Source organism: Fusarium sambucinum, chromosome II (assembly GCF_050947815.1).
Source record: "Fusarium sambucinum isolate potato_lamoka chromosome II, whole genome shotgun sequence".
Taxonomy (NCBI): Eukaryota; Fungi; Ascomycota; class Sordariomycetes; order Hypocreales; family Nectriaceae; genus Fusarium; species Fusarium sambucinum.
Window position 1 is genome coordinate 9,290,372 of NC_139293.1, and position 27,305 is coordinate 9,317,676.

At 45.6% G+C, this 27,305-nt stretch overlaps 11 protein-coding genes across 11 annotated transcripts; 6 read left to right on the forward strand and 5 right to left on the reverse strand.

The window, feature by feature from the left end:
• Positions 1–1,599: 1,599 nt before the first annotated feature.
• FSST1_010016 (transmembrane amino acid transporter protein-domain-containing protein) lies at positions 1,600–3,041 on the reverse strand (the record flags this gene model as incomplete). The annotated part of the gene is made up of 2 exons (XM_083227042.1): positions 1,600–2,830; positions 2,884–3,041. The coding sequence occupies 2 exons, from the start codon at positions 3,039–3,041 to the stop codon at positions 1,600–1,602; spliced, it is 1,389 nt and encodes a 462-aa protein (XP_083085977.1).
• Positions 3,042–4,322: 1,281 nt separating this feature from the next.
• Positions 4,323–5,189, reverse strand: FSST1_010017 (DNA glycosylase; the record flags this gene model as incomplete). The annotated part of the gene is made up of 1 exon (XM_083227043.1): positions 4,323–5,189. One exon carries the CDS (start codon positions 5,187–5,189, stop codon positions 4,323–4,325), a length of 867 nt encoding a protein of 288 aa, XP_083085978.1.
• A 668-nt stretch (positions 5,190–5,857) lies between these two features.
• Positions 5,858–7,999, forward strand: FSST1_010018 (Zn(II)2Cys6 transcription factor; the record flags this gene model as incomplete). Its single annotated transcript, XM_083227044.1, has 4 exons — positions 5,858–5,889; positions 5,939–6,117; positions 6,167–7,080; positions 7,133–7,999. The coding sequence occupies 4 exons, from the start codon at positions 5,858–5,860 to the stop codon at positions 7,997–7,999; spliced, it is 1,992 nt and encodes a 663-aa protein (XP_083085979.1).
• A 494-nt stretch (positions 8,000–8,493) lies between these two features.
• FSST1_010019 (alpha-keto acid decarboxylase family protein) lies at positions 8,494–10,233 on the forward strand (the record flags this gene model as incomplete). The annotated part of the gene is made up of 1 exon (XM_083227045.1): positions 8,494–10,233. The coding sequence occupies one exon, from the start codon at positions 8,494–8,496 to the stop codon at positions 10,231–10,233; it is 1,740 nt and encodes a 579-aa protein (XP_083085980.1).
• Positions 10,234–10,929: 696 nt separating this feature from the next.
• On the forward strand, positions 10,930–11,370 carry FSST1_010020 (Endoribonuclease L-PSP/chorismate mutase-like protein; the record flags this gene model as incomplete). Its single annotated transcript, XM_083227046.1, has 2 exons — positions 10,930–11,241; positions 11,293–11,370. The coding sequence occupies 2 exons, from the start codon at positions 10,930–10,932 to the stop codon at positions 11,368–11,370; spliced, it is 390 nt and encodes a 129-aa protein (XP_083085981.1).
• A 408-nt stretch (positions 11,371–11,778) lies between these two features.
• On the reverse strand, positions 11,779–13,026 carry FSST1_010021 (pyridoxal phosphate-dependent transferase; the record flags this gene model as incomplete). The annotated part of the gene is made up of 2 exons (XM_083227048.1): positions 11,779–12,498; positions 12,550–13,026. The coding sequence occupies 2 exons, from the start codon at positions 13,024–13,026 to the stop codon at positions 11,779–11,781; spliced, it is 1,197 nt and encodes a 398-aa protein (XP_083085982.1).
• A 521-nt stretch (positions 13,027–13,547) lies between these two features.
• Positions 13,548–14,501, forward strand: FSST1_010022 (tryptophan synthase beta subunit-like PLP-dependent enzyme; the record flags this gene model as incomplete). The annotated part of the gene is made up of 1 exon (XM_083227049.1): positions 13,548–14,501. The coding sequence occupies one exon, from the start codon at positions 13,548–13,550 to the stop codon at positions 14,499–14,501; it is 954 nt and encodes a 317-aa protein (XP_083085983.1).
• Positions 14,502–16,150: 1,649 nt separating this feature from the next.
• Positions 16,151–17,134, forward strand: FSST1_010023 (uncharacterized protein; the record flags this gene model as incomplete). The annotated part of the gene is made up of 2 exons (XM_083227050.1): positions 16,151–16,371; positions 16,450–17,134. 2 exons carry the CDS (start codon positions 16,151–16,153, stop codon positions 17,132–17,134), a joined length of 906 nt encoding a protein of 301 aa, XP_083085984.1.
• A 992-nt stretch (positions 17,135–18,126) lies between these two features.
• On the reverse strand, positions 18,127–20,896 carry FSST1_010024 (uncharacterized protein; the record flags this gene model as incomplete). Its single annotated transcript, XM_083227051.1, has 5 exons — positions 18,127–19,965; positions 20,060–20,362; positions 20,434–20,490; positions 20,546–20,774; positions 20,829–20,896. 5 exons carry the CDS (start codon positions 20,894–20,896, stop codon positions 18,127–18,129), a joined length of 2,496 nt encoding a protein of 831 aa, XP_083085985.1.
• Positions 20,897–23,183: 2,287 nt separating this feature from the next.
• Positions 23,184–25,454, forward strand: FSST1_010025 (uncharacterized protein; the record flags this gene model as incomplete). The annotated part of the gene is made up of 1 exon (XM_083227052.1): positions 23,184–25,454. One exon carries the CDS (start codon positions 23,184–23,186, stop codon positions 25,452–25,454), a length of 2,271 nt encoding a protein of 756 aa, XP_083085986.1.
• Positions 25,455–26,136: 682 nt separating this feature from the next.
• Positions 26,137–27,210, reverse strand: FSST1_010026 (Gfo/Idh/MocA family protein; the record flags this gene model as incomplete). The annotated part of the gene is made up of 1 exon (XM_083227053.1): positions 26,137–27,210. The coding sequence occupies one exon, from the start codon at positions 27,208–27,210 to the stop codon at positions 26,137–26,139; it is 1,074 nt and encodes a 357-aa protein (XP_083085987.1).
• Between the last annotated feature and the right edge of the window lie 95 nt (positions 27,211–27,305).

Sequence of the window (27,305 nt, forward strand, 5' to 3'; positions counted from 1 at the left end):
TTGATATTTCTATGTATGCTCAGGAGGGATGGAGAGTATCCATCGCTGAAAAGCAACATATATATCTGTTTCATCTAGAATACCATCTTCGATTTCTTTCTTAATAACAGCCCAGGACTCAAGTCGGGTGTCCAGTCTTCCCACAAAAGCATCATGTAGTTTCCCCTTGCAGATATCTTGACCAACTTCTTTAAGGAGTCTCTTGAGTGAGGGACCACGCTCTGGTGCCCCCGTACTTAATTCTTTAATTGTCTTAGCGAGCTCTTTAATTCTCTTACCGGCCTCAAGAATGGTGTATTTTATCCTTCCATGCTTTCCTGTAGGGTCGAAATCTAATTTACCTCAATAAAGGTCGCGAATACCAGAAGAATTGAGGTGATTACCCATTCGAAAATGGTTAAAAACTCCACCGCGGCGCTTAGTACCAGATGCTGTAAATGGTAAGCTATTGCTTCAGTCTATCAGAGAGTGAAACTAACCTTCAAACGGCTTCCTAATAAGATACCCGCTCTCCCTATTGTAGAAATTCCGGCTAGAGTCATCTCTCTTCAGGTCCCAGTCTGCTATTTGCATCTTGTTACCAACAAAAACCGAACCATCCCAAGTAGTCATGACGATACGGAGTAACAACGAAACGACGAAGACCTGGCAATTTTGGCTTAGTAGGTCATATGTGTGTATTTTGCTGATGATCCAATTTGAGATCGTTTCAATTACATTTGGCGGGTAGGCCGTTCTTCCCACATGGTAGGCAATGAGTGCATATTTGTGCTCCTTAAAATCAAGAAAGTCTTGGGTATCAGGACTTGAGAAATCCTCGATTTTTAGCACAACTGGCACACTTCTCGGTCCAGGGCCTGAGGTAATGTCGTTGGCGGTATTGTTGACGAGGCCTGGAGCGGTGAGATGGTAGAATCTCCCTTGGCAAAATAATGACCAGTGGCCAGTCGCAACAGCAAAGTTCAAGCGCGGCCGCGTTACCACCAGGACATTGTAAGAGGCTGAGGTGATGTCGGGCATATTTTTGATAATAGGGTATTCGAAATCCAGGGCACGAAGCAAGTTGCTGATCCCCAGAGCTGAATTGAGTTTGTTCCATTGTTTCCAGCGTGTTTCCTCGGTACACGCAATCAAAAAGTTCTCCCAGGTCGAGCGCTTGGCAATAGCCAAATTGTCATAATCTCCGATAACGAGCGGATACCTCGAGGTTGTTCCCGGAAATATTTCCTGATTCACTGAGACAGTTTCGGTATGGTTTTCCATCTCACAATGACTTGTGTTTTGTAAGATGCAAGAAACTGAGTACTTTCAAAGGTGTGTAAGATCCCGACTCTCTTTCAAATCCCAAGCTAACTTGAGCAGCACGAGTCCTAGATAGTTGCCTAAGGCACAAGCAATCCTGCAAGGTACCTCAGCGTACCTAAAAATAGAAAATGAGTGACACTAGACTATATATGTAGCAAGTTAGTAACTACCAAGTCACATGTTTTATGCACGCAAGTGAGCAAAAACATAGTTTGAAGTAATCTTGAATATTATTAAAACGAAATGGGTATATAGGTATTATCTAATCATCATCATGTGAAATTGAGTACTGCATTACTTGGCAGCGTTGCTCGCGCAAGACCAAGGCTGCTTGCTTCCTCCCTCAGCAATAGCCTCAATGGAAGCCCACAGACCAAGAACACAGATAAGGAAACCGGTGAGGAAAAGAAGAACGTTGGCAAAGAAGCGGCACGTCTGCTTTCCATCCTTGAACCAGTTGCCGTAGTGCATCCAGAGCCAGAAAATACCGGGAAGACCGTAAGAGAACCAACTGGCAAACAGAGCGCAGATGAGACCCAAAAGGTTGTTGAAGACAGGAATGGACTCGGCGATGACCATGGAAAGAGCCCAGATACCGAAAGTGATACCAACCCAGGCAAAGGTGGCAAGCTTTGTACGGCGGATCATGTGCTTGGTGTTGCGGAAGATTCGCTGGAAGATGTAGGCGGAGGCAACGTGGCCGTAGATGACACCAGCGATGACAATGGTGGGGATGGCAATGCCCCAGATGACCTTTCGCATGGTATGAGAACCAGCAGCGGAAAGAGCAGGAGATGGGACATCGGGTCCGACAAAGACGTAGATGACGACAGCGGCGAGGAGGTAGAGAACAGTATCGACGATCTGGAGGAACGCCAAAGCCTTGGGCCAGTCCTTGGGCTCCTTGAACTCGTTGATAACAGTGAAGAAGCAAGAGTGGCTGGAGAAGGAGATGGCAATGTTGGTAACAGCAAGGAATGCGCCAGTGAAACCAAGTTCACGAGCAATCGCGATGCTTCCGGTGCCGATGGGTCGCTCGTGAGCGACATCTCCAACAGTGATGAGAACAGCGACAGTGATGGACATGCAAGAAGCCATGGACATGTAACTCGTGTACTTTAAGGTACGGGGAAGGTTGAGAACCCAGAAAATAGCCAGTCCAACAACAGCCCAAACAATGGTGCATGTTGAGCTGTTGGTAAGAGTGTTGATGCAAATGGTCCAGGTAAGAAGATGGCTGCCCATGACAAAGACCTGGAAAATGACCTGCGCCCAACCAAAGACCTCTTGGAAAACGCGACCCATGCCGATAGACTTGCCAATAACTTCGACGGCGTCACCAAAATTTTGAACGAAGGGGTATTGTTCGCGGAATTCGGCGAGGACAAGGCCAGAGTATGTTGACAGGCAACCCATGACGAGAATGAGGATAATTCCTGGGACGAGACCGACGGCGGCGAGGACGGAGGGGAGAGAGAGGATACCGAGGGAGACTGTCTCGGCGATGAGTACGATACCACCTTGCCTGTAAATTATTAGTCTATGTTGTTGTCGCAGGAACTGAAAGTTAAGACATACCACCAGGTCAGAGTCTTGTAGTCAATAAGCTCTGCCTCTTCATGAGCAAAAACAGCATCTTCATTTTTGGATGCAGGAGCAGACGTAGGAGGGTTGTTGATTCCCTTTTCCTGGTCAACAGCTTTCGCCGGAGCGGCAATGTGATCGTTGTGGCTCATTGTTGTGCGATGTATTGTTGAAGTAGACGTCGCGTGTTGAAAAGAAAGACTAGTAAAGTCACAGAACAGAAAGTGAGAGTCAATTGAGATAACGAAGCCAAAAACACGAGCGGGAAGTGTGTCTATTTAATCTTACATTCCTGGGGCGAAAAAAAACACAAGTTGGCCGAATGCGCTACGAGAAAAAGTTAACTTAGTTCAAGTCGAGTCAAGCTTCAAGTCGGCCCACAACGAAGACGGGCGAGGCCGATGGGCGCATCGCGCACCGAACTCGGTCAATTGAAGCTATTCCATTATCAAGCAAATTCTAGACCGAGTTAAGTAGTTCAAATGCAACTTTCTCTCCACGAAGTCAAGGGGTCGGTGGATCAGGCGAGATCGGACAGATATGAAGAAACAGTGGTCAGATCTTGAATACCTTCAATTGAATTTGCAAACTTTTACGTGATATGGTTCCACTTTGGACTTTGAACCTGGACCTGATAATCCACAATCTAGAAGCTCCAGACTTTTCTCCACAGACAAAAAGGGTTTCCCCAGATGTGATATCTTGCTCATCACGGTACTTGATCACAGATTCAAGAAATAGCGTGGCAAGAAACGTCGAAAAAGAGCCTCATTGAGCCGCAGAGCTAGCATGTCAAAGTTTTCAGCCTCTTCCTTGCCTATGCCGAAAACTCTGTTTCTAGAACCGCGGAAGAGAATTTCTAGCGCGTTGGAGTTAGTCCATTTACGGAATGACTCAGGGCGCCGATCACGGTCCGAAAAGTCTGGGAGGGAATTCTGGGCCTTGGGTTGGAAGCGGAGACTTTGTCCGGGGGAACTAGAACAACTCCAGAGACAGCATGTAGCCCAAGTGGGTTTTTAATGGGGAGTTTGAGTCTGGGCTGCGGTAGTCCAGAACACTGTGACTGAATACTGAGTCTGTGCAACTCACGGAGGCACTGAGATGAATGACCAAGAGCTGAATCGAGGAGCGGCGACCTCCTTCTTTATGTTCTTCGGGAACTCGACGAAGCCACATTCCGTGTCTTGCATCTTGGCGGAGTCTGTCGTGCATCGCCAAGAGGCTTGACTAGGATGAAGAAGCTTAAAAACCGTTGATCAGCCAAGACCACTCACTGGTTTCTATACATAGCTGATAGATTTCCCCAGAGTTATACGATAGGGCTGTGATTACTAAATATTTGCATTACGTGATACAGGTCGTGTTGTGTGGTCTAGACCCGGCACAACCTGAAGTCAATAACTGGACATTGTAGCAACAGTCATGCAAAGACACTACCGTCGAACAACTTGAAAACCTTCTGGGGATAAACTCCTCGTACGTAACGTCTCAGATTCCATCCTCTCAGCCGAAGCCTTGATTTTATTTCCCGTCTCTGGGTCCCAGATCCATGCTTCCTTAAGCCACATCCAGCGGAGAAATGCCCTGAGTTCCTTGTCCAGTGGCACTACTCTTTTCCACTCTGGTTCGAAGTCCGGTTTTGCTTTCTCCCCATTCCAACCATTTGCTAGACCTCTTAACATATCGCGATGGAAAATGCGATAACTATCGATTGCATAAGGTCCAAGTGAGGGAAGATGAGCCACTTCCCAGCCTTGTCTTTCGTCATCCTCATCCAAAACCTCATCCTTGCCAATATCGCGACCATCTCCTTTCATTGGATAATGCAACTTTCTATACCGCTTTTTCTTGCATGGTGGGTTCTCGATCCACGCTTTGGCAAATGCAATAAACCGTGCAGCTCTTGAATTGTACAGCCCTATAGGACGGATAAGTTCTGCAAGATCCACAAATGATGCTGCCGCGAGATGAGTAGGCGTTGGATACTCGGAGATGAGTTTGTCAAAGACGGGTCGGGCTTGAGTACCACGAGTGCGGTTCCAGAGAACTGTGGCGACAAGAAGTGCGTAGAGATTTGTAGAGAGGGTTTCTTGAATGAGGCCGAATCTTGGTGCATGGATTGTAGGAACTCGAGCTGCTGAAAGGACGAGGACTGGAGACTTTCGACTAGATTTCTTTTGTTTTGACGATTTACTGATTGTTTTCGTGTTGGCTTTCGAATATTGTGGTTCACTCTTGATCATTGATCTTGTGACTCGACGATCGGTTTGAGAGACAGCAGCAATCTTTTCATCCTTCATTGTTAATGTTAATTGAATATGATCTTAATGATCCATAAATAATTATATCGCTTGCGTTACAATTAAATCTATCTTTTAAACGTCAGATTTAAATACAAATTGGTCTCTATAAACTCCATGACGCCACCACTAATCGCCACCATCGATCTTTGTTTAAAAGTGGCTTATTAATTCCCTACATTCCCCAGGGTGTCTTTTCCCTATGAAGAAAGACAAAGAGGGTCCCGGACTGATGTCATACCATAGGTTACCTCTCTTATAGCACGTTAATAGAAACTACCTACGAAAGGGAACAACGTTAACATCTGTTAGTTGTATTCCGCCAGCGACAGGCCATATAACCTAATGTCAATTTTTGTTAGTTGACTGCATTCTGTAACGATCATATTTTTCTCGCACTTAGTAGTCTGTAATGGTCCTATAAATGTAATATGGAATCTAAGTAGCAGTAAAGTCTCGTTTCAGAGACAATTACGTTGACTCGATAGGGTGCCGAAGCGCGTATCCCATTTTATCTCATCCAAGCTAGGGCTTATCTAATCTTATCGTTTATCTTATCACATACGGCATCACGTGCTCCCTTGAACTGGTAGGTCGAAGCGCTCCCCTCGATCACCATATCTCTCAACCTACTAACTACAGAACCAGCAGAGGTCTAATCTACGAGAATGCCACCTGCACGTGCTATGACATTTACTGGGTATGTTCATCGCCCCTAAATAGCGTCTTCTGGCTATTCATCTTCCTAGTTGCTGGACATGCAAAGCCCGTAAAATTGCATGCGATAAACGACCAATCGCTTGTAAGAACTGCGAAAAACGAGGTGTGACCTGTGGTGGTTATGGTATCAAATTGCAATGGGTCTCAGATTCGCTTGCAGAGGCTCGTACAAGTTCCGGATATCAAGGGCGTAGGGCTTTGAAACTAGGTATGTGTGCATTCTATTGTGTCGAGTTCACGTGTTAACTGTGCTGTAGATCAGTCATCTCCAGTCCATGAGTCTGAGACGATTGACATGTTCCTCTCACATATTGATCTAGATACTCAAAAAGGTTTGTCATCTCGTCAAGGTCCTTTCTCTGTATTTTCAGTCTGGGGGACCAGTCCTCCGGAAATGGACATGCTGCACACAATAACCGCGTCTTCACCTACCACTACCATCAGCCAACATGACGAACTATTATACTACAACCAACTGGAACCTTTTATAGAAGACCATTTTTCTTGTCAATTACCACAATCGGCTATCCCAAACCTATATTTCGATATGGAACTCTTGCTACCTTCTGAACCCACCGGTTCACCGTTTGAGGTCTTTTCCGGAGTCGAGTCTACATCGACCAGCAAGAGCCTAATCAATCAAGTACCAGCAACAAAACGCCCGCTCAACCAACAGTCTTCCATAGCAGAGGCTGATTTTGAGAAGACGAACAGCAAAGAAACATCAGTTGTAAAGACAATTATAACTCCATTCAGCTTTGAGTATAGACCCGCGCAAAATATCTATACAGGCATTTTTAAAGACTCGGAGATCGCTTTTCTTATGAGCCATTATGATACTCACGTCGCAAGTCTTTTGATGCCAGTTTCGCACTCAGAAAACCCGTTCCGGCGTCTTTATCTATCTACAGCGATTGAGGGGATGATGTATCATGACTCCTCCGTAACGACATCAAAAGGAATGGCATACATAGCCCTTTATCAGTCACTATTGTCGTCAGCATCCTTTCACCGTTGGAACTGCGACCAGCGACAGATAATGCATCGAGAAACGGGAGCCAAGTACCATTACCGGGCCATTCAATCACTGAAAAATGCAGTGAGTGAAGCTGGCTCGGTGGCCAACTATCAGATTCTTATGATGGCGATCCTATCGCTCGTTACTATCAGTGTAAGCTCGCTGAAGTCGTGACCATTTACGAGATCTGCTGACAATTTCCTAGGTCTTGTCAGGAGAAGGTGAAGAGTTGCGCTTACACATAGAAGCTGCCACGCAACTCCGCAACGCACGACGTCGTTGGAAAATAATGAGCCGTCCCTCCCAGCAACTAAACCAATTTGGCGCCTTTTTGGCTTTGATATCTCGTACCATGTTGTTCAAGCCTTCTTCGCTCCCATGGCATGACAGCAATGAGCAGGCTACTGCTGCAGAAGATGAAGCCATACAATCAAGCGCTTGCTATGAGTATATATATGGTATCAAACCAAGTATTGCCGTAGCAATCAACCGAGCTTGCCGTCTTGCTGAGCATCTGCTCAGGGTTAGGGAGGAAGGAGAACAGCAAATGCCAGACACCTTACTGGAAGGTTGTGAAGAATTGGGTGACATGCTAGAGTCATGGCGGTTAGAAGAAGAGAGTCTCACGCCAATCTCGAGTGACGATGACCTCGGGGTCTTGATTTTTACTCACCAAGCAAAGGCTTGGCACGCTGCTGCACTCATCTACTATTATACCCGCATCCAAGGTGCTCAACCGACGGATCTCATGCAAGAAGTTACTTCTGTCGCGGAACACATGTACGCCATGGAGGATATCAAATCAAGATTAGGCGTCTCGACACAAGGTACTCCTATGGCGCCCATCACCTGGCCGGCTTTTGTTGCGTCGTGTAATGCTTTGGGGGACATGCGTCAGGTATGGAGAACATGGTGGGAAAGAATGCAATGTTATAAGATTGGGAATATAACTAAGCAGTGGAGTGTCGTGCAAAGGATTTGGGAAATTCTCGACATTGCGAAGAATACAGGGGATCAAAGTGATTGGACCAAGGCTTATGACGAAGTAGGGATATGTATATTAGCAGTGTAATAGTCCATCGATGGTGATGTTGTCTTTACGTGATGCAAATGTTAGTGCCCAGGTCAACATGTGCCGAGGGAATATATGACACATATTTACACTGGGGAGGCGTCACGAGTGATGGTATCTGTCTTTGTTGCCTTCTGAGATGTCACGTTCCAGGTTAGCACCCCTTAATTGTCCGTGAAATGACTAGTGTCGCTTCATCTTGCCTGATACAGACTAAACTCTATAGACCGAACTCGGCAGACCATGCCCCTCATCTGAGACTCGGAGTCTGTAGCCTCTGTAATGTAGATAGAGGAGGCATTGAACAGTTACAAAGACAGCGTTAGCTGGGAATGAGAGGGATAAAAAGTCCTTCATGAGTGGATACCAAGACAGAAGATAAAGGAGACTTGTGTGCAAGCCCATGCGACAAAGTGAGATATATAAAAACAATTCTCCAGCTACAAAACGTAATACACCACAATTTGTATATTCATGCTTTCAGTCCTATCACAATGTCGCATACACAGGAAACTTCCATCCCTCTTGGCGCATACATTTTCGACCGGCTGAAGCAACTCAGTATTGCCTCCATCTTTGGTGTTCCAGGCGACTACAATCTCCGACTGCTTGATTTCATCGAGCCAGCTGGCTTACACTGGGTCGGAAATTGCAACGAGCTAAATGCAGCTTATGCTGCTGATGGATACTGTAGGATCCATGGTCTCGGAGTTGTTGTCACAACCTTTGGCGTGGGCGAACTGTCAGCTATCAATGGCATCGCAGGTGCTTACGCTGAGAGGGCCCCGGTAATACACATCGTCGGGACACCATCACGCGACATTCAAGCTTCTCGAACACTTGTGCATCATACTTTCATCGATGGAGAGTATCAACGCTTTGCGTCTATGGCTGCTCAAGTTACAGCTGCTCAAGTCAGCTTGACAGACGCCAATACAGCTCCTGATCAGGTTGACTGGATTATTGAGCAGGCCATGATTAGGCAACGACCAGTATACATCCAAGTACCTCAGGATATGGCCGATGTGCTAGTCTCGGTCGCCAACCTGCGTTCCAAGCCCATCATTAGTCTTCCGGTGTCCAGTACACTTTCACAAATCGACATGAACCATGTGGATTCAATCTTGGATTCTATGTATGCAGCTAAAAGACCATTGATCTTAGTCGATGGCGAGAGCAGGAACTTCGGGGTCGTTGACGAAATCAACCAACTCGTTAAAATCACAGGATGGCCGACCTGGACCTCAGCATTTGGCAAAGGCCTTGTCAATGAAGAGTTACCAAACGTCCATGGTGTCTACCTCGCAGGCTATGGCAATGAGTCCTCCTCGAAGTATTTCAAGACTTCAGACCTTGTTATCTTTCTTGGGCCACATTTGAGTAATATCAACACTCACATCTTTACGGCCATTCCAGAGGAATCTCGCACGATTTCCTTCTCCCCAGACAAGATCAAAATCCATGGCACAACTGTACGGGATATATCGCCGCGCCAAATGATTAAAAAACTCATTGACATGATTGATCCCACCCGACTTGTGGAAGCAAATGGCCCGAACGTGTCTCCTCAGTCAACACCCACACCCCCACCATCTGAAGGCCTTTGCCAGGATCTTTTCTACCCTTATATAAACCCAATTTTTCGTCGTGGGGATATCATTCTTACAGAAACAGGAACCGCTTCTGAGGGTGGCCAAGTCTTTAAGCTTCCACAAAATTGCCGTTTTTTTACTGCAGTCACATGGTTATCAATCGGCTATATGCTCCCTGCTACGCTTGGGGCTGCACTAGCCCAGCGCGATAGAGCCAGGGCTAGGGACGAAGAGAATACAGGCCGAGCTATCCTTTTCATCGGGGACGGAAGCTTCCAGATGACTGCGCAGGAATTAAGCACAATGATAAAAGAGAACCTCAACATCATTGTCATCCTCATCAACAACAATGGGTATACTATCGAGAGGGTTATACACGGTAGACATGCCGGTTATAACGGTATCTCACAGTGGAACCATAAGTATGCTCTGGGGTTCTTTGGGCTAAGTGAAGATGAGTGTTCAAAACGGTATTTCTCAGCAAGAACATGGGGGGAGCTAGAGGTGGCTCTTAGTTCGAAGAGTATACAACATGATGATGGTATTAAGTTTATTGAGGTCTTTATGGGACAGGAGGACTGTACAGGAGAGCTAAAGGATCTACTGGCAGAGCAAATCGCGAAGGAGAACAAGTGTAACTAGATGGAGAATGATGAAATTCGAAGCACGATTAAGAGAGTTGATTATTCTACAATAAATAACCAGGAGATATGCTTTTTTTTCATATTCATTGAGCAACCATTTCGAGAAAGTGGCATTTGCAAAGACGACAGGAACACTGCGATATCGCTTCTTGGCAGTTGGTTAGTAAAGAAAATGAAAATCCCTCTACCGGGAATTGTTTATTGTGTTATTTCTAGCTGGGCTCAACATATGCAGCTCATTGTCTTGACCGATAACAACAGAGTCATTAATACACCAATCAAATGCTATACATACCAGCGCTAACAAAAGACTTGTCAGACTGAATCTTGGCTAAATGTGGATACTTCGGAGTCTCCTGCCACAGTATCGAATAAGTCTAGACCAACAATCAGGAATTCAGCCAACTCCAACCACCCTTTGTTCACGTCTCCTGACATGGTTTACCCAAAGATAACGAAAATAAAAAATCCTTTACGTAACAAGACACGGTTTAACCCTCATAGACCTGATACTACTGAATTGAAATTTGTTTGCCTGAGCATAAGATGTAGTCAGTGTTCGGCTCCGTGCAGCACACTTGGAGATAAACTTCTAATCTTCCACCTATTTACTCTGCTTGATCAAAATCAGGATTCCATTATGCACAAGAGTCCTTTCCCCTTCAAATCAGTTCTCATCCCACCACCGTCCACCATGTCTTACCGCGAGCCTGTCTTCACCACCGCTGCCTGCGAACCTCTCCCTCAATTTTCCCAAGCTGTCAAGTACAATGGCATGGTGTATTGCAGCGGTGCCATTGGTATTGACCCTAAAACCAACGACCTTGTTCCCGGCACGACAACAGATCGTGCACGCACAGCGCTTCTAAACTTGAAAGCTGTGCTCGAAGCTGCAGGTAGTAGCATGGATCGTGTCGTCAAGGCAAATATCTTTCTGGCGGACATGAAGGATTTTGATGCTGTGAATGTTGCATGGGATGAGTTCTTCCCTCAAGACCCTAAGCCTGTAAGTTAGATGACACTCAGGATTGAACAATGCCTGACTCTAAGATTCTAGTGTCGTACTTGTGTTGCTGTCCACCAGCTGCCATTGGATACCGACGTTGAAATTGAGATGATAGCAAGCTATGACTAGATCATTACAAATTATATTCATGATTATCTGAATGGTCTGAATTGTCTACTTTCACAATAATTTCATTATCAGATTAGATTTTTCTTTTCTGCTGTAGCCCGCAAGTGTAAATAATGTAGTTTATATCTAGATGAAACTTGACGTTCTTTTATAATAGGCGACTAAAAGGGCAGTGTTAATAGACAATAGTGTAACTGGATGAATGATGTCTACAATTGAATGCTTCTCTCATTAGAATGGCCAATGCAACTAGAATTCATATTTCTTTCTATCCAATGCGTCATTGCTGATCTTTTGCATTCTTCGCCGTATAGGTTATCTAGCTAGGCCCAAGTTGCAACTCACTGGGCTCCAATGCACGTTTCAGCGCAGTCAAATAATGCGGAGAAAATTATAAACGTAGCTCATCTACAGGAGATTCTTATCAATATAAGCCCCAAGTTCCTTCAGTCCAGCAACAAGAACATCGGTTTCGCAAACATAACCCAATCTTACATAGCCCTTGAAATCCTTGTCACCTCCAAAACATTTCGAGCCAGCAACAACCAAGATGTTGGCCTTCTCAAGCAGATCCATACACAACTGCGTATCGTCTACAGGCTGGTCAGTTTTGTCTGAAAACTTGACAAACGCTGTTGTCCCAGCTGTGGGCTCAACCCAAGAGCAGACCGTTTTATATTTCTCGATGAAGGCCTTGAGTATCTTTGCGTTGGTTTTTGCAAGATCAATATTGCGCTTGACGAGTGATGGTCGAACTTCTGGTGATAACGCATATGTCGCGATCTGGTCATCGATTTGGGAGACGCTGATTGTCGTATAATCGCGTGCTGACATGATAGCAGCCATGATAGATTTGTCCCGAGTGGCAATCCAGCCTACCCGAATACCAGCTAGTGCATATCCCTTAGACATCGATCCAGTGACAAGAGTTTTCTTGTAATCACCGAGTGCCGTGACTGGCTCAGGTACCTCGGCGTTACCTAAGGCACCGCCATGGAAGAGAGGACGATAAACCTCATCTGAAAACAAGATGATGCCTTTGTCTTCTGCGATGGCAGCGATTTGGGAAATGATGCGGCTAGGAATTGGAACTCCAGTAGGGTTGTTAGGGTTGTTGATGATGATCATCTAGCAAAGTTAGCTTGCGAATCAATGAAACCTTTGCCGACTCTTCCTTACCTTTGTGTTGCTTTTGATCAGACTAGATAATTCGTCCACATCGGGAACAAATCCATTCTCTGCCTTGAGTTTCCACAGCGTGACCTCGGCACCTAAGCTTCGAGGAGTATCGTAGAGCTGTTGATAGGTTGGGTAGACGCAAATGACATGATCTTCTGGTCCTACCAGGGTGTAGAGAGCCAGAAAATTAGCCCCGATTGCGCCCTGGGTGAGTACGACATCTTCAGCGGCTAGTCGTATCTTGTCAGAGCTGCAATGAGTTGCAATTTGTTCTCTAAGCTTCAGAGATCCCGGAATAGGACCGTAAGTCATCTTGACGCTGGTATCGATGGGTTTCTGAGTTCCTCCGGTAGAGAAGCTGACCAAGTCGTCGATTGACACGGATGCAGCGCATGTCTCAGCAACATTGAGGACATTGGGTGTCGTTTCATACTTGTCCATCCATTGCTCTACGGCGAAGGGGGTGATGTGAACCATGGTGATAGAGTAATCGGAGAGTTATGGTGTTGCTTGGCCGTAAAGGTACTTCGCGGATATATAGCCCGGTTGCGGCATTGCCCTGGTCGCGCCTCTGTATTACCTACAGATCTATATGCTACCATAGGTAAGAGACTCCGAAAGTGTGGAGGCAGGACTAACCTATTATATATTAGGAAATCCCAAGCCTAAAGCTTCTCGCCGATGCTTCCAGCGCTATACGTAGTTATTAACACTGTTTAAATGTCGCTAAATAAACTCAAGTGGAGAGAGCAGACATTATTAATAAAAACGATTTTTAAGCAAAAATCTTTATATCTTCTTCCCTCCCCCCCCTTGTAATTAGTGTCTGTGGTATAACTATATAAATCTAGAGACTAATATTCTCCTTAAACCGGGATTTTATTTGTTTATCTACTATAGCAATTTCGGAGATAAGCTATTGTGATTTGTGATCTCTTAATACAAAAATCATATTTTCATCTACGTCCTTTTTTATTTCTTGTAAGGCAATCATCATCATGCCGACATTACACGAAAGCGCAGCAGCCTCAGTACAAGCCAGGGAACGAATTCGCCAGCATATCTACCAAACACCTCTTATCCCTGCCAAGAAAATCGGCCAAAACCACAAGGCCACAGTCTTGTTCAAGGCCGAAAACTTCCAGCTCACGGGCTCTTTCAAAGTCCGAGGCGCCATGTCCAAAATGTCTACGCAGGGACAAGGTCCGTTGATCACGGCTTCATCAGGGAATCATGGCATTGGTAGCGTCTTGGCAGCCGAGTCTCTATCTAAAAACCTCACTGTCGTACTTCCGGAGACAGTCATTCCTGCCAAGCTGAATAAGATTAAGTCATATGGTGTTGATGTGATCTTGCACGGTGCAGAGACAGGTCTGGCTGAGCAACACGCACAAAAGCTTGCGTCGTCAGGAGCTTATACTTACATCTCACCGTATAACGATCCCGATATCGTGGCTGGTCAGGGCACAATCGGACTTGAGCTTCTCGAGCAACGCGACCATATCGATAACGTATTTATCTCTATGGGCGGCGGAGGTCTGATCAGTGGCATTGGATCTGTTCTTAAAGTATTTCGCCCCAGCATCAAAGTCTATGGGGTTTCTGCTATCAACTCAAAAGCCCTGGCTGCATCTATCGCTGTAGGCCGGGTAGTCGAAACAGAGCATCTTCCTACTCTAGCTGAGGCTGTTGCGGGGGGTATCGATGAAGATACAATCACTCTCGGGCTTGCGAGCGCGGTGGTGGACGAGGTTGTTGAGTGTGACGAGACAGAGATCAAAGAAGCGTTAAAGATGCTTGCGTTGTCTGAGAGTATGATTGTCGAAGGGGCTGCAGCACTGGCTCTTGCTGGTTTCAATAAGATCGCCCAGGAGCTCAGTGGTCAGACCAGTGTTGTTCTATTATGCGGGGCTAATTATGACCAAGAGGTTATACGGTCCATCTGGGTCTAGCTGATCGCGGATTTTAAGGCACGTTAAATATTATAGACAGTCTAACCGCTATAAAATAAGTTTTACCCTTTGTCCAATTGCATACGACCTAATAAAACCCTGCTCATTCGACAACTAAATAGCGAAGTGCATTATCTAATGTCAAGGATGTAGCCTCAAACATCACACATAAATATCATCGAATAAAGGAGCTAAGTAAAGACACAAGACTGACTCGAGGAACATCAACGCCCCACAAATAAATTAGTGCTCTCGGAGTCTCTTGCACTTGTCACAAGAAAAGAGGGTTAGCTTATGTCTTGAACCTTGTCAGGCCTGTGGGTCTCACGCTGACCGATCCACCATCTTTCGATCTTCGACAAATGAGTAGGTCATTGGTTCTGGACTTTGGCAGTTGGCTATAACCTGTGAGACAAAAGAGGAGATCAGAACACACCAATATTTCTGTTTTTTATCACGCTTTCAAAATTCTGGATGGGAATGGATAATGTTGTTAACGTTGGTTGCAATTCGGCAACGGTCGCCGATGGTGTCAGTTTGTAGGATATTGATAACTTATCTTATCTCTTATCATTTCAGCTGTATCTTATCTTATCTTATGATAACAACTATTTCCACCTCGATTACCCTAGACACGCAAATAAAGCTAATAATATGCATAACAGTTAAAACCTAACTTGGTAATCTGTCGATATTACTTGGATTTTCAATTGCAATTTGCATCTGGAAACTCTATTGATAACTCTGCCTGCTTGGTTCATCATGTGATTCCCGGCGCCTTTAGAGCCAATACTTCAGATGTTATCACAATGCATTTTGTCTCTCGTTGAGTGTTAGAGTTATAGCTTTTAGCGCCTGAACCCCAGCCACTTTGACGAATTTTGTATCCCTGACAAATGGGCGAAAGGAGCATGCTGATTGGCTTATTCATTGGCATTATTGTGGAATAGACTGAAAAGTGCCTGATGACGGGATAAAGTCCAGGCGCGTAGGAATGGCAGCTTCGAGTAATTTGAAGGCGGGAAAGGACTGTGTCGCGCCACCGAATCCTACATGGTAAAACCTCACTTATTCTTAGCAGTAACTAAAATCATGGGTCATAGAAGGACTTAAGCCGCATTCTTTTTCCGCGCCATAAATAGCAGATACCTTGATTCACCTCAGATCACCATGTATGCAAAAGTCTAATTAACGCTGCTGTAACGTTGAGAAACTTACGATAAAATTACCCCAAGTCAGCGCTTATCTCTTTTGTGACTTCTTGTTTTTACAAATCTGATGATAGGGAGCGAAGATTTGGGCGTCTCGCCTCACTTTCAACCCTAGAATTTGAGGCATGCGGATGTGAGTGGATGAAAATTCCCCGTGTTGAAGAAAACGTGCCTGGCCATTCATCTGTGCCGCATCCAGGCAGTAAGTGTGTATGAAGCACTGATGCCCGCCAGTAGCAACTTAAACAGAATGAATGGAAATGCCTAGAGTGGCGGAGCATTGTCATCAACGCAAGCTCTATGACAGCCGGGCCCAGTTCACAATTTATCCTTTGAAATGGCTTGCTTCTTCTGTTATCAAAGTTGTTAAACCAACTAAGAATTCGCGCTACAGCTGTTTTCCGGTTAGCGTCCAACAAACTACCACGAGGTTCCGTAATGGAGCTCAGCCCCGCTAATAAGATGCTTACCGACGCTACTTGTGGCCCTAATAACATTAAGAGCGCATCGATAAAAGGCGAAAATGATGCGATAATAGAAGTCTCGGGCCCAGTTGTCTACTCGAAAATTTTACCACATTCTCCGGAAGCCGGCGACCCCTACTACATTGGTGATGCGTATAGCGAGAGCCCTGTATCTCGTGAATGGGAGATAAACACGTAAGTATTTTTTCTGTGGGCTAGAAAACTGAAAAGATACCTCCGAACTTGTTTTCGTAGTGCTCTAACTCTTAATAGTACTGAGACTCCGTATCTTGCACATATCAAGTCGCTCTCAACAGCTTGGCCGACCCTCAAATATCTGGCTGATTTTATGGAAGTCAGTACTACACCTCTAAGATGGAATTTCCTTCGGGATAACGAGGCGGAGAGGAAAGAGAGAATCCAGAGAACGAATGTTACGGTTCTCGACTTTTCTCAAGATGGAAATGTAACCCGTAGAAGGTGTACGGTTGCTGATGAGCTGAATGATGAGCTGCGAAGAAACTCAAGACCCACCTTTGAGAAATCTTCCTTGCGCCTGATTGTCGTGGAGGATCTTTCTCGAAGTGTTGTCGAAACCTTGGGAGCGATGTTTGACATTGATCCGGCGTTCTTTCGTCAACATATCGACGACTATTCATGGTACAACATCCGAGACCGGTGGATGGATCTACCCAACCTGATAGCGAGCACCAAGCATCAGAATTGGACACAAGTGCGCTTTGTCAGGCCAATATATTTTGAGACGAGAGACTCTCTGAGAAAAGGTCGAGAGGAATCGAACCGTTTTAACGTCCTTAGAAGACCAGACAATGATTCGAATCAATGGCCTTATATGGATGGCGATTCAGTTGTGGGTTTGATGAGAACCAAGGTCTCAATCTGGGTTGGCAAGAACCCAGACTCTGAAGTTACAGGTACGGGTCCCGCAAGCTCATAAATTCTGATTGAAACTGAGACATTCTCCCACAGGCATAGTTCTTGTTGATCCTACTATTAAAGAGGGTCGCCCCCTTTGGCACGGCTATAGCAATTGGGCTTCAACTCCTGGTATGTTGGAGAAGGACTCACCACCATCCGGGCCACCGCGCACGTCCCTGTTTGATGATCTGATATATTGGATGTCGAACTACCCCTGGCCTACATCGCTGGCGCAAAAGGCTGATTCAAAGTGCTTGTTGACTATGATACAACCCATACTCTACCTAACTTGCGCGGAGTGGCTCATCATGTGTCAGTACGTCAAGTCTCGGCTTGGCCAAATTGAATGGGAACTGGCGAATCCAAGCCAGTTCTATAAAGATACGCGAATAATCGACAATTCATTGACCAGGCTTCACACCTGGAGGAGAGTCATACCTCTTTACCGAGAGATGCTAACGGAGACGTTACAACGACTTGACCCATCAGAGCAAAACTCTAGAGAACCTGAGACTCGAGTCAACAGCAATATACTATTCTGCGAGGATATCAGAACCGATGTCCAAAGTATTCTTACCCAAATGAGTGAGCTACAGGATCGCACGGACCGATTAACATCAATGGTCGTTGCAGCTATATCAATCGATGATTCGCACCGGAGTTTACAAGAAAGCAGAAATGTGGCGCGCCTGACATGGCTTGCCTCTGTCTTCATTCCCTTGTCATTTGTCACGGGTCTGTTTAGTATGCAGGAGGATATTTCCAAGCTTCGGACCACCGTGGGCTGGTACTTTGTTTGTGCGGTGCCGGTCACCCTAATAACTTTGTCTGCTGTCATGATAGCAAACTACCACGTCGAAAAGGAAGCGAAAGTAAAGAAAAGACACCAGATTTGAGTGAAACATAAGGAAAATGTATTTCGTACTGCCTGTTACTTTCTATGTAATCCTTCGAGTACATTCAGAAGCTAATCCCCTCTTCTTGTATCTCCAGAGTCATAGAACCCCCTTTCTACTGCTTCTTCTTATCCACCATGGCCGAACAGTTTTGACAGAATGAAAAATTTTTCTCACTAAATGGTATAACGTCATCAATAGAAGGTTTGCCTTTACAGTTTCTTCTGTAGCGTATGAAGGCAGGTCCTTCATACATCGTCGTGGTGACATCCACTGCATCTCTCTCTAGAGCCTTCTGAGATTTTTGAGAGATAAAGACGTACTGGACAGCTGGATTATCACCAATCATCAGCACCCCTTCAAGTACCTCTTTGTGCGACTCCATCGCCTTGAATTCCTCGTGATGAAATTTGGCTATATGCCCTATAGCCAAATCCTTCTCTGATAGACAATCAGGGTCATAGTCTTTTGTTCTGCATCTGAAAACAACGTCCGCCCATGATTCTGGATTTGGATCAGAGCAAGGTTTGGAGCTTTCAATACCACAACGTTGTTCCTTAGACCAGAGACATTGGTGGTGGAGATCGTTTAACCATTTTTGTGAGACAGTGAAACTCAAGAGATAAGGAGGCAGGCCCAGCCCGGAGAGCGCTACACTGTAAGCACCATAACGCAAAGCCGTGCTTTTATCAGGTGTGAAGTAGGGGACAGACATAATTCCAGAAAAGTCGCCGGGAACACTGCGTATATTCTTAAGATAGAGCGTTTTGTTCACCTTGCAGCTCTCAATGATGTTCTTGGTACCACCACGCCATAGCTCAAAAGAGTCCTTACTCTTGGAGCTGCTGACTGTGGAGCCCGAACCAATTTGTGGTATCAGATCCCCCTTTTCGTCTTTGCCTGGCTCCATCTGGTTTGGAACCTTGGCTCCATCTTGCCCCTTCGCGGGTTGGTTATGGCCTTGGAGACTCTGGTAATCTTGAGATAGAGTGGACGACCCAGACCCTATAGGTCCTTCTCCGACTGCACCGGTTCTTTCAATTACACCAAGAAGATTCTTGTCAAGTGACTGGAGCTCCTGCCATCTGATTTCCATTGCGGTTTGGAGCCAAAACTCGCAACTTGCAGTAAGTCGAATCTCCGAAAACTCTTCGTCCAGGATTGTTTCTCTCAGCTCACTAGAAATCCCAATCTCGTCCATGAAAACACTCCAGTTGTGAAGTAAGTGGTCCCTAGACACTGCGGCATTTCTAAGGCATTCTTTTTCAGCTTCAAGAATGTCGAAACATGGGTTATCCAGACACTCATAGTTATGCCACAACCTCTCCGCAACCTCACGCTTGTATCCAAGGTATTCATATGTTTCGGCGCTTAACAACCGCACAGGGATGTCAATCTTGTGAGAGAAGGTACGGTCTGAGTCGGAAAGAGACCAATTCAACCCATCTGAAGGAAGTACCTCTGTAGAGAAAGAAAACGATGCCAGTAGAGGCGTCGTTGAAATGGTTCTGCGACCCTGATGAAAAAAGTCCGCGAATCCGTTTGATTCCAACCAGTGGACAACGTCAGGCGAAAGAACTTGATTAGTCGGTTCCTCGCTTGATCCACCGGAAGCCTCTGAATGTGAACATTTAGAAGTATTCGGGTTGAAATTAGCCATCTGCAATAACTCCGAAGCTGTAGGGTGACCGGACATGTTGGCATCCTTTGACGCATTTGCCAGCATAGACCCTGTTACCGAATCGTCGGGATTTTTGAGCATGCAATCGGAACTATTAGATGTGGTTGTCGACTTAGTAACCATTTGTAGGGCCTCGACCCAACGCTGTAGGACGGACAGGATTTGGAAATAGCCGTCATATTCGGTAGAGTTAACCTTGGCCATATCCATATGATCGGCAGGTATTTCATTGTCGTCGACACCAGGAATTATGGCTGACTCCTTTGCCACGACCTTGAGGTAGTAGTTAGTCATCCATTTTGCCAATCGAAACGGCGCCCGGAAATTGATAGGGTAACAATATAGACGCAAGAGAGAATTCATGTACCTTCCTGGACGGATCGCCAATATACTCTTCAAAGAGGGTCAGCAAAAGCATGTTTTGTCTAGCTGCAAATCGATCCCGATAGGCGATAGGAAATCGATCGAGCATCCCATTGACATGTTGTGTACTAAGTATCAGATATAACCATTGCGCCCCGGTGTGACCGAGGAGGCGCTTGAACCCTTCGTTGATATCAGGCCAGCGGCCATGGTGCTGAACTCGAGTTCCAAGGAATATAACGCCCTTGGTGCAATTCATAGTGTCTTGGACATGTTGGTCGGGGGTATCGGTAGCAAGAACCAGGGTCTATTAAGGACAGGTTGTGAACATAAGTATTTGAACTACTCTGTACTGAAAATGGAATAAAAGCAACTTACGTTCATGATCATCAATCCACTAACGCCTTGTGCGATGAAAATGATCGGAAAATCAACCTAAGCCTGTCAGTATTCAAGATCAGCTACAGACAACCCATCGCCCATTCCTCACCTCCTGCGCCCTGGCGTCAGTCAGATCAGCGCAAAGTCGCTTTGAATAAGTATCGAGCTTGTTCCAGGGCTCGGAACTAAAGAAATGTGTAATTTTAGCATCATGGCCCCACGTGAAAATGCGTGCATTAGGTAAATCTTTCGGGAGAAGTGTCTTAGGCCAAAAGCTGTTTCGTCCGCTAGTCCAAGTGTTCTCGCGATCTCCATGTACTCCATTGATGAAGACGATACTGTGAAGAGGTTAGGTATTCTCAAGTGCTTCTTGCTAGACATCTCCAGCGTACTCAACTACTGCATTCTCGGGTGCTGCCAGCTGCAAAAGGCCAGTTTGACTTCTGCTTCTGGATGACATGGTGCAAATAGCCTATGAGAATGGTGGATTCGGAGTGATGGAAAGTTAAAAGGTTACAAATTATTCTGTATATGGAATTGCTGGAGTGGGATTCGGGGAATGGAAAGCCCAAGGTATATATATCTTACGGGCATCATTGCATAACCAAGATTAAGATTTCTGAGACATTTATGCTGCAGGTAATCAAGCACTGCAACCTCCCTGATATGTGTCCAAGCGTAACGGGAGCCAATGAGCCTCTGTGCTCATTGAAAAGTTCATTAATAATCAGCCTAATTGTATTTCTGACGGGTCTTTGCTTTACCCTGTAAAGCCTTCTTGACAGCCTTAGGGGGCTATCACTCTACAATATAGTCAGTCCTACATAACATGAGCCAACCATGTCTGCAGTCTTCAGCCATCAAACAAAGAAAATACGCAGCCCGCCTCCATGTGACTCACAAGCTCCGTGTATGAAAATGGTGCGCTAATATAACTGGTCGATATCCTTGCTGAGGCCCGATTTTCTGTCGTGTAACAACCACTTTTTCTTACTGCGTAGGTAGCCCAAGGCATGAAATTATCATGAATTGATACGCCACTTGGGTATGCCTGTTGATGTGCCTAAACATGCCAATGGTATCCTTGCAAATCTGTCTTACTAATTGCAGATCAACAACCGATCTTAACATGATTGAGCCTAGACTAAGGCTTAAAAATCATATGAGCATTTGATAATACCCAAGGCAATTTCGAGTTGGTAAAACTGCAAGGCAACCTGTTTTATCAAGAGTGGGCTGAAGAAAACGCCGATAGCCGTCTTGATCTTGAGCCTTTTCTCATCGTGGGCTACTTAATGACACGCAAAACAGTCCAGCAGGAAACAATTCCTAATCTGCTCAAACAATAAGGCTGCTAGCAACACAACTTGGTGAGTATGCGGAACCTCATGATTGGCCGCATCTGGCAAGAAGAGTAATATTGTCGCTGTATATTTTATAACAAAGCACTTCGTCAAGGTGGAATTAGCCCACCACCAAATGATCATCTGTTAATCCAAGACCGTGTTCGCGTCAAAGGTCCCTCGCGGTAAGAAACACTAAAATAAGAAGGTACAGCTGGAAGTTGCCAATGTTGGAAACGATGACGTCGCGCCTTATAGCTTTGCACACGGCGACGTCAGTCATGGTGAGCGGTAACTAAATTTAACATGGGTGATTCAATTTGCTGCAGACGAACTGGGTGTCAATTGAGTTTCACCCCAAGGTGCTTCAGGTATCGGTTATATAACGGGGATAAAATCTATGACATGATGATGAATCTCGATATTTAGTAAGATCTCTGACGCCATGTACTGCCATTTCCAAGTTTTGAGCCGATAAGTGACGGCCTAGCCCGAATGGCAGATACATAGTCTGTCCCCTGCCAAGAAATTGCCTTTCTCATTTTGGTATGCTCTTGTTCTCAAAGTAATTATTTGTTAGTTGAAGAACAAACCTGACCACCGTCGCAATGTCTTCAAATCTCCAACCTCAGCATATTGCTCAACCTGCACGCGTGGACCATGAAGCATATGCGCGAGAGTCGATGGAAATGAGCCAGCCGTCGCCAAACCAATCAATGGGTATGTTGGTCTTGGTGATACAAGGGATGGATGAAATTGAATTTTAATATTGCTCTAGCAGATTCTCAAAGACCCCAGCAAAAGCTCGAGCCAGAACTTAATCTCAGAGGTGGTGAGGATTGCGACGGTTGGTGCAGGGGTCGGTTCTGTTTCATCATTCCTTGTCCCATTCCCATCAAATGCTGTGTCATACCACTATGATTGTTTAATTACTCAATGCCACTACGGTTGTTTAGTATTTCGGAAGGTGTTTTGAGGTATGGGTATCGTTTTGAAGGTATGGAGAATACCACCTGGCTGCGCTTACTGGCTTCTGTTTGCTCCCACTCTTGATGTATATGGGCACTGTCAGTTGGCTGCAATTGTTATCGCAATTGTTCCAAGGTCGCCTAACATGTTGCAACCCTATTCCTCGGCAAATGAAACACATTATTTCTATTCATAAATGTCTATTTTAATCGCTGATGGGCGGTTAAAATGCAGGTGCCGTCACTTTGAGACAAGGGGACTCTGCATTGTTCCGATTCGCTACTCTGGCTCCATTCTAAGCGCTACAGTCATGTTACTTCAAAAGTTACAGAACCAACAACATAACGAAATATGATAAATTAGCAGTTCATCTCGCAAAATACCGTTCATCTCATCAATATCTATCTCCTCATATGAATTGAAAAAATTACGAAAATGTCTAAAGATTTCACTTATCAGCCTTTACGCGGTGACGAGATCCGACTACTGAGAATTGAAGACAAATGTCACGAAACGAACGCCACCAGGCATCCTCTGATAGCATGCTCTATTGAGCATGTTCGTCTACCAACAACGTTGGGAGAATCATCGAACCAACGGTTCAAAGGAAAGGACGGAACATGGCCTGAGCTTCCCACCCAACACAACTTTGGACCACTCTTCAATGCTGGGAAAGATCCACGCGTTGACAAGACTCAATTGAGGAACTCCACAAACACAACAATCAATGCCGAAGCTGCCCTACCATGGCGACGTCCATGGGGTGACTACATCGCATTATCCTATGTATGGAGCCAACCGGTCGGCTCAGATAAGGAAGACCGCTTTTTTATCTCCGTCAATGGCTGTCCATTAAAAGTCACCCCCAACTTATATCACGCTCTGAGAGAACTCAAAAAGAGTCAACGTGTACAACAAGGATTCAAATTATGGATCGATGCCATATGTATCGATCAGACCAACGCAGTTGAACGTGGTCAACAAGTCGCTCGCATGCGCGACATTTACCAGTCAGCGTGGCAGGTCCTCATATGGCTCGGTCCAAGTGACACATCCACTCAGCTAGCCTTTTCTGCGCTTCACTGGCTATCTCGGGAGTCGAAGCAGCCGAAGCCAATGGATAAATTCTACCGCGAAAGTCCTTCAGTCGATCTGCGGCCTGCCTTTATCATGTGGCCAACATACACCAGCCCGATGAAGAAGGATGTTTACAAGGCTTTGTACTACTTCTTCACGAGACCGTACTGGCGTCGTATGTGGGTGGTGCAAGAAGTAGCGATGGGAAATCCGAACAGTCCCGTTCTCTGTGGTGACCAGCGCATCTCATGGCAGGATATATACCAGGCGGTAAAAGTCATCACATCAGACGAGTCGAGATTCGGTCGCGAGATCCTTGATACTGTCCAACCACAAACGCTATCAACGTGGTCATTTGAAGTCGCGCGGGATAGATTGATTCGAGGAAGAAAATGGGCACCGGAAAGGATGTGGAAGGTCCAGGAAACCATGATGTGCATTCAGAAAGACCAGCGAAACTTTTCGTCAGCGAGTGGACGGAGGGAACTCCTCCGAGCGTTGAATCTTGCCCGAGATGCCCTCATTACCGATGAAAAGGATCGTGTATATGGTATTCTGGGAATCAAAGCCGTTGCCGATCGAGTCAACATCAAACCCGAGTATAACCTTTCTCAATCAATAATTTACTCGAACTTTGCCAAGGAGATCATGAAGGGAGGTGACCTGAACCTTCTTCGTCTGGCTTCAGGTTTCGGTGGATACGTTCTCGACAGTTGGGAGATGGATGACCTACCACCCTCTGCCAAGAATCGTGCCGTTGGGGCTCTTACACTTCCCGTCCTGAATGCCACCAAAGGTCGTGAGCTGGTACCGGTTGGTGTAGTATGTAATCACGATATTCCATCATGGAGCGTCTGCTGGGCATGCGCACCTGCTCCGACAGCTCAGCTTAGTGGTATATACCAAGCAGATGCGCGCTTGGGTCGTTCATTACCGAGTTTCTCCAGAGGAAGGGCGAGTCTCACCACGAAGGGCGTCTTGCTGGACACGATTACCTCGCTCAGCGCCTCAAATGAGAAGGACGCTGATCCACGCTATCCTTCCAATACTCACCCAGCCAATACGAGTACCTATGGAGATTTCGAAGCGACCAGGAATGCATTCTGGAAGACTATCGTAGGCGATACGACATCAGAAGGCGGCGAAAAGGCACCGGAGGCATGTTCTTGGTTGCTTGAGCCTACATTGTGGCAAAGAGGCATCGCAGGCGTTTGGGCCAATGGATTTGGACTGCACAGCTTCATGGCACGCAACGCATCACTCGAAATTTGCGGCTTTACAATACAGGAGTTGATTTTCGGCCGCAACAAGTTCAAATCAAAGTTGAAGTCCATGATGGGCGAGAACTTCTACCACGCAACCGAGTTTCAGCGAGAGTCTTTGTCGTGGGCAGTCAATGCGATGGCTTGGAGGCGTGTTTTCGGCACAAGAGGAGGAAGAATGGGAATGGGCACCTGTGCGGCTCAAGTAGGTGATCGTATTGTACTTCTCAGAGGTTGCAACACTCCGCTCATTATTAGACGGTCGGGCGAGGCCTGGAGACTTGTTGGAGAGTGTTATGTGCATGGTGTTATGTATGGAGAGATCTCGCCAGATAAGCATCAGCTAGAGCATATAACTATTTACTAGGAGTGAAGTTGGAGGAGCAGGCATTGGGACCGACGTAATTCATTGTTTTTAATAGGCGTTTATTATTTATTTAGTTAAATTACATTTAACATTAGAAATCTATGCCACTGCGCACTATTCTGGGTGAAGATGAACCTTGTTTCCCTTGTAAACATTTTAGGTTGAGTCGAGGTTATAAGGCGCTCGGGCCACAACCACAGCTGACTGTGCTTCCAAGTTCCCACGCCAATACAGCAAAAATATCCAGGAAATAACGAAATCATATTCAATTATCAAGTAAAGTATATCAGTGTATAAATAAATATTACTGTTATTAATCGTAAGCTTTTTATTATTATTGTCTAGTTGTGGCTGGAAGTAAGTAGGTTATAGATTACAGTCTATCTAACCCACTTGCGTAATCAAGTTAATAGAGGGAAATAAGAAAGTTATTAAGGAAATATCGAAATTGCATCTAATTACTAAGTAAAGTATATTTTTCAAATAGAGAATCTCAACCTCTATCTGATATAAGTTACTAGACATGATTTTATAATTGAGGTTGCATGTAATTGAGTTATATATATACAGTACAGTCTGGTCATCTTTTATCACATAAAGCCCCAATATGGTAAGACAACTCAAGACACAAAAGTCAGGCTGAACCATTCCAAATTAATGAAACTCAAAGAGGATTACTTATCTACTTTGACAAATCGTAATCTTCAATATCGACCGTCTTGTTTGCAGCCAGAGCCTCCTTGATAGCATCGCAAACCACGAGAGCGGCAAGCCCTGCATTTGCGGTGCAACTGGGCTTCTCTTCTCCTCTGACTACTTTCACAAAATGTTCCAACTGATCATCAAAGGGTACGCGTGGAGGAACAGCCTCTTGCTCCTGGGTAAGTTCAGAGTGCCATGACTTTTTCTCTTTGCCCTTGTATGACCACAACGTCATATCCGGAACACTAAGAGATCCATCTGTTCCGAAAATTCGATAGAAATCTTGTCCGGCCTTTGGAATCAAGGGATTCTCTCCCGTGCCTGACTCGAAGTTGTATGGGGATGGGGTATAGTCGGAAATTATGAAGCTTCCGACCATGCCAGATTTGAATCGTAACGTGAGAGCTGCGCCTTCTTCTGCTTCAAATCCTCGCTGTGAGATTGTCTTTTCCGCGTGGACTCGAGTAATTGGACCGAAGAGATAGTGAAGAAGATCTACCTCGTGAATCATGTTAATAAGTACAACTCCGCCTGTCTTCTCCCTCCGCCAATCCGTTGGAGCATCAAAGTACTCTAGGGGCTTGAACAAAGCCCACAGACCGTTCACAGCAATTAATTGGCCTAAGGAACCTGATGAAACGATCTTCTTTGTAGCCACCATATACGGGTTGAATCTGCGATGGTGTCCCACAAGAGCCTTCACTCCAGTCTGTTCCAGATGCTGCACGAGCTCTTTGCCGCTGATTACATCCGTACTGACTGGTTTTTCGATGAGGATGTGTATGCCACCAGCTGACAGCTCTTTCGATAAGGCGACATGGGTGAAATTTGGAGTACAGATAATTGCAGCATCAGGCTTGTCGGGCGATTGGAGGAGATCGGAAATAGATAAATAGTGCGGAACTTTCAGCTCAGCAGCGAATTGTGCTCCAGATGGCGCTGGGTCGACGATAGCAGAGAGAACAGCAACGGTACTGTCTGCAACGGTTCTTGCATGGCGGGGTCCAATCAAACCAGCACCAATGATGGCAATTCTAACTTTTGAAGAGGACATCTTTGACTGGGTAAGACTTGAGGATCAATATGCAATTGTATCAAAATCTGGGGTTGAGCGTTGCTTTTATACATCGGCAATAGGGCGTTCATGTC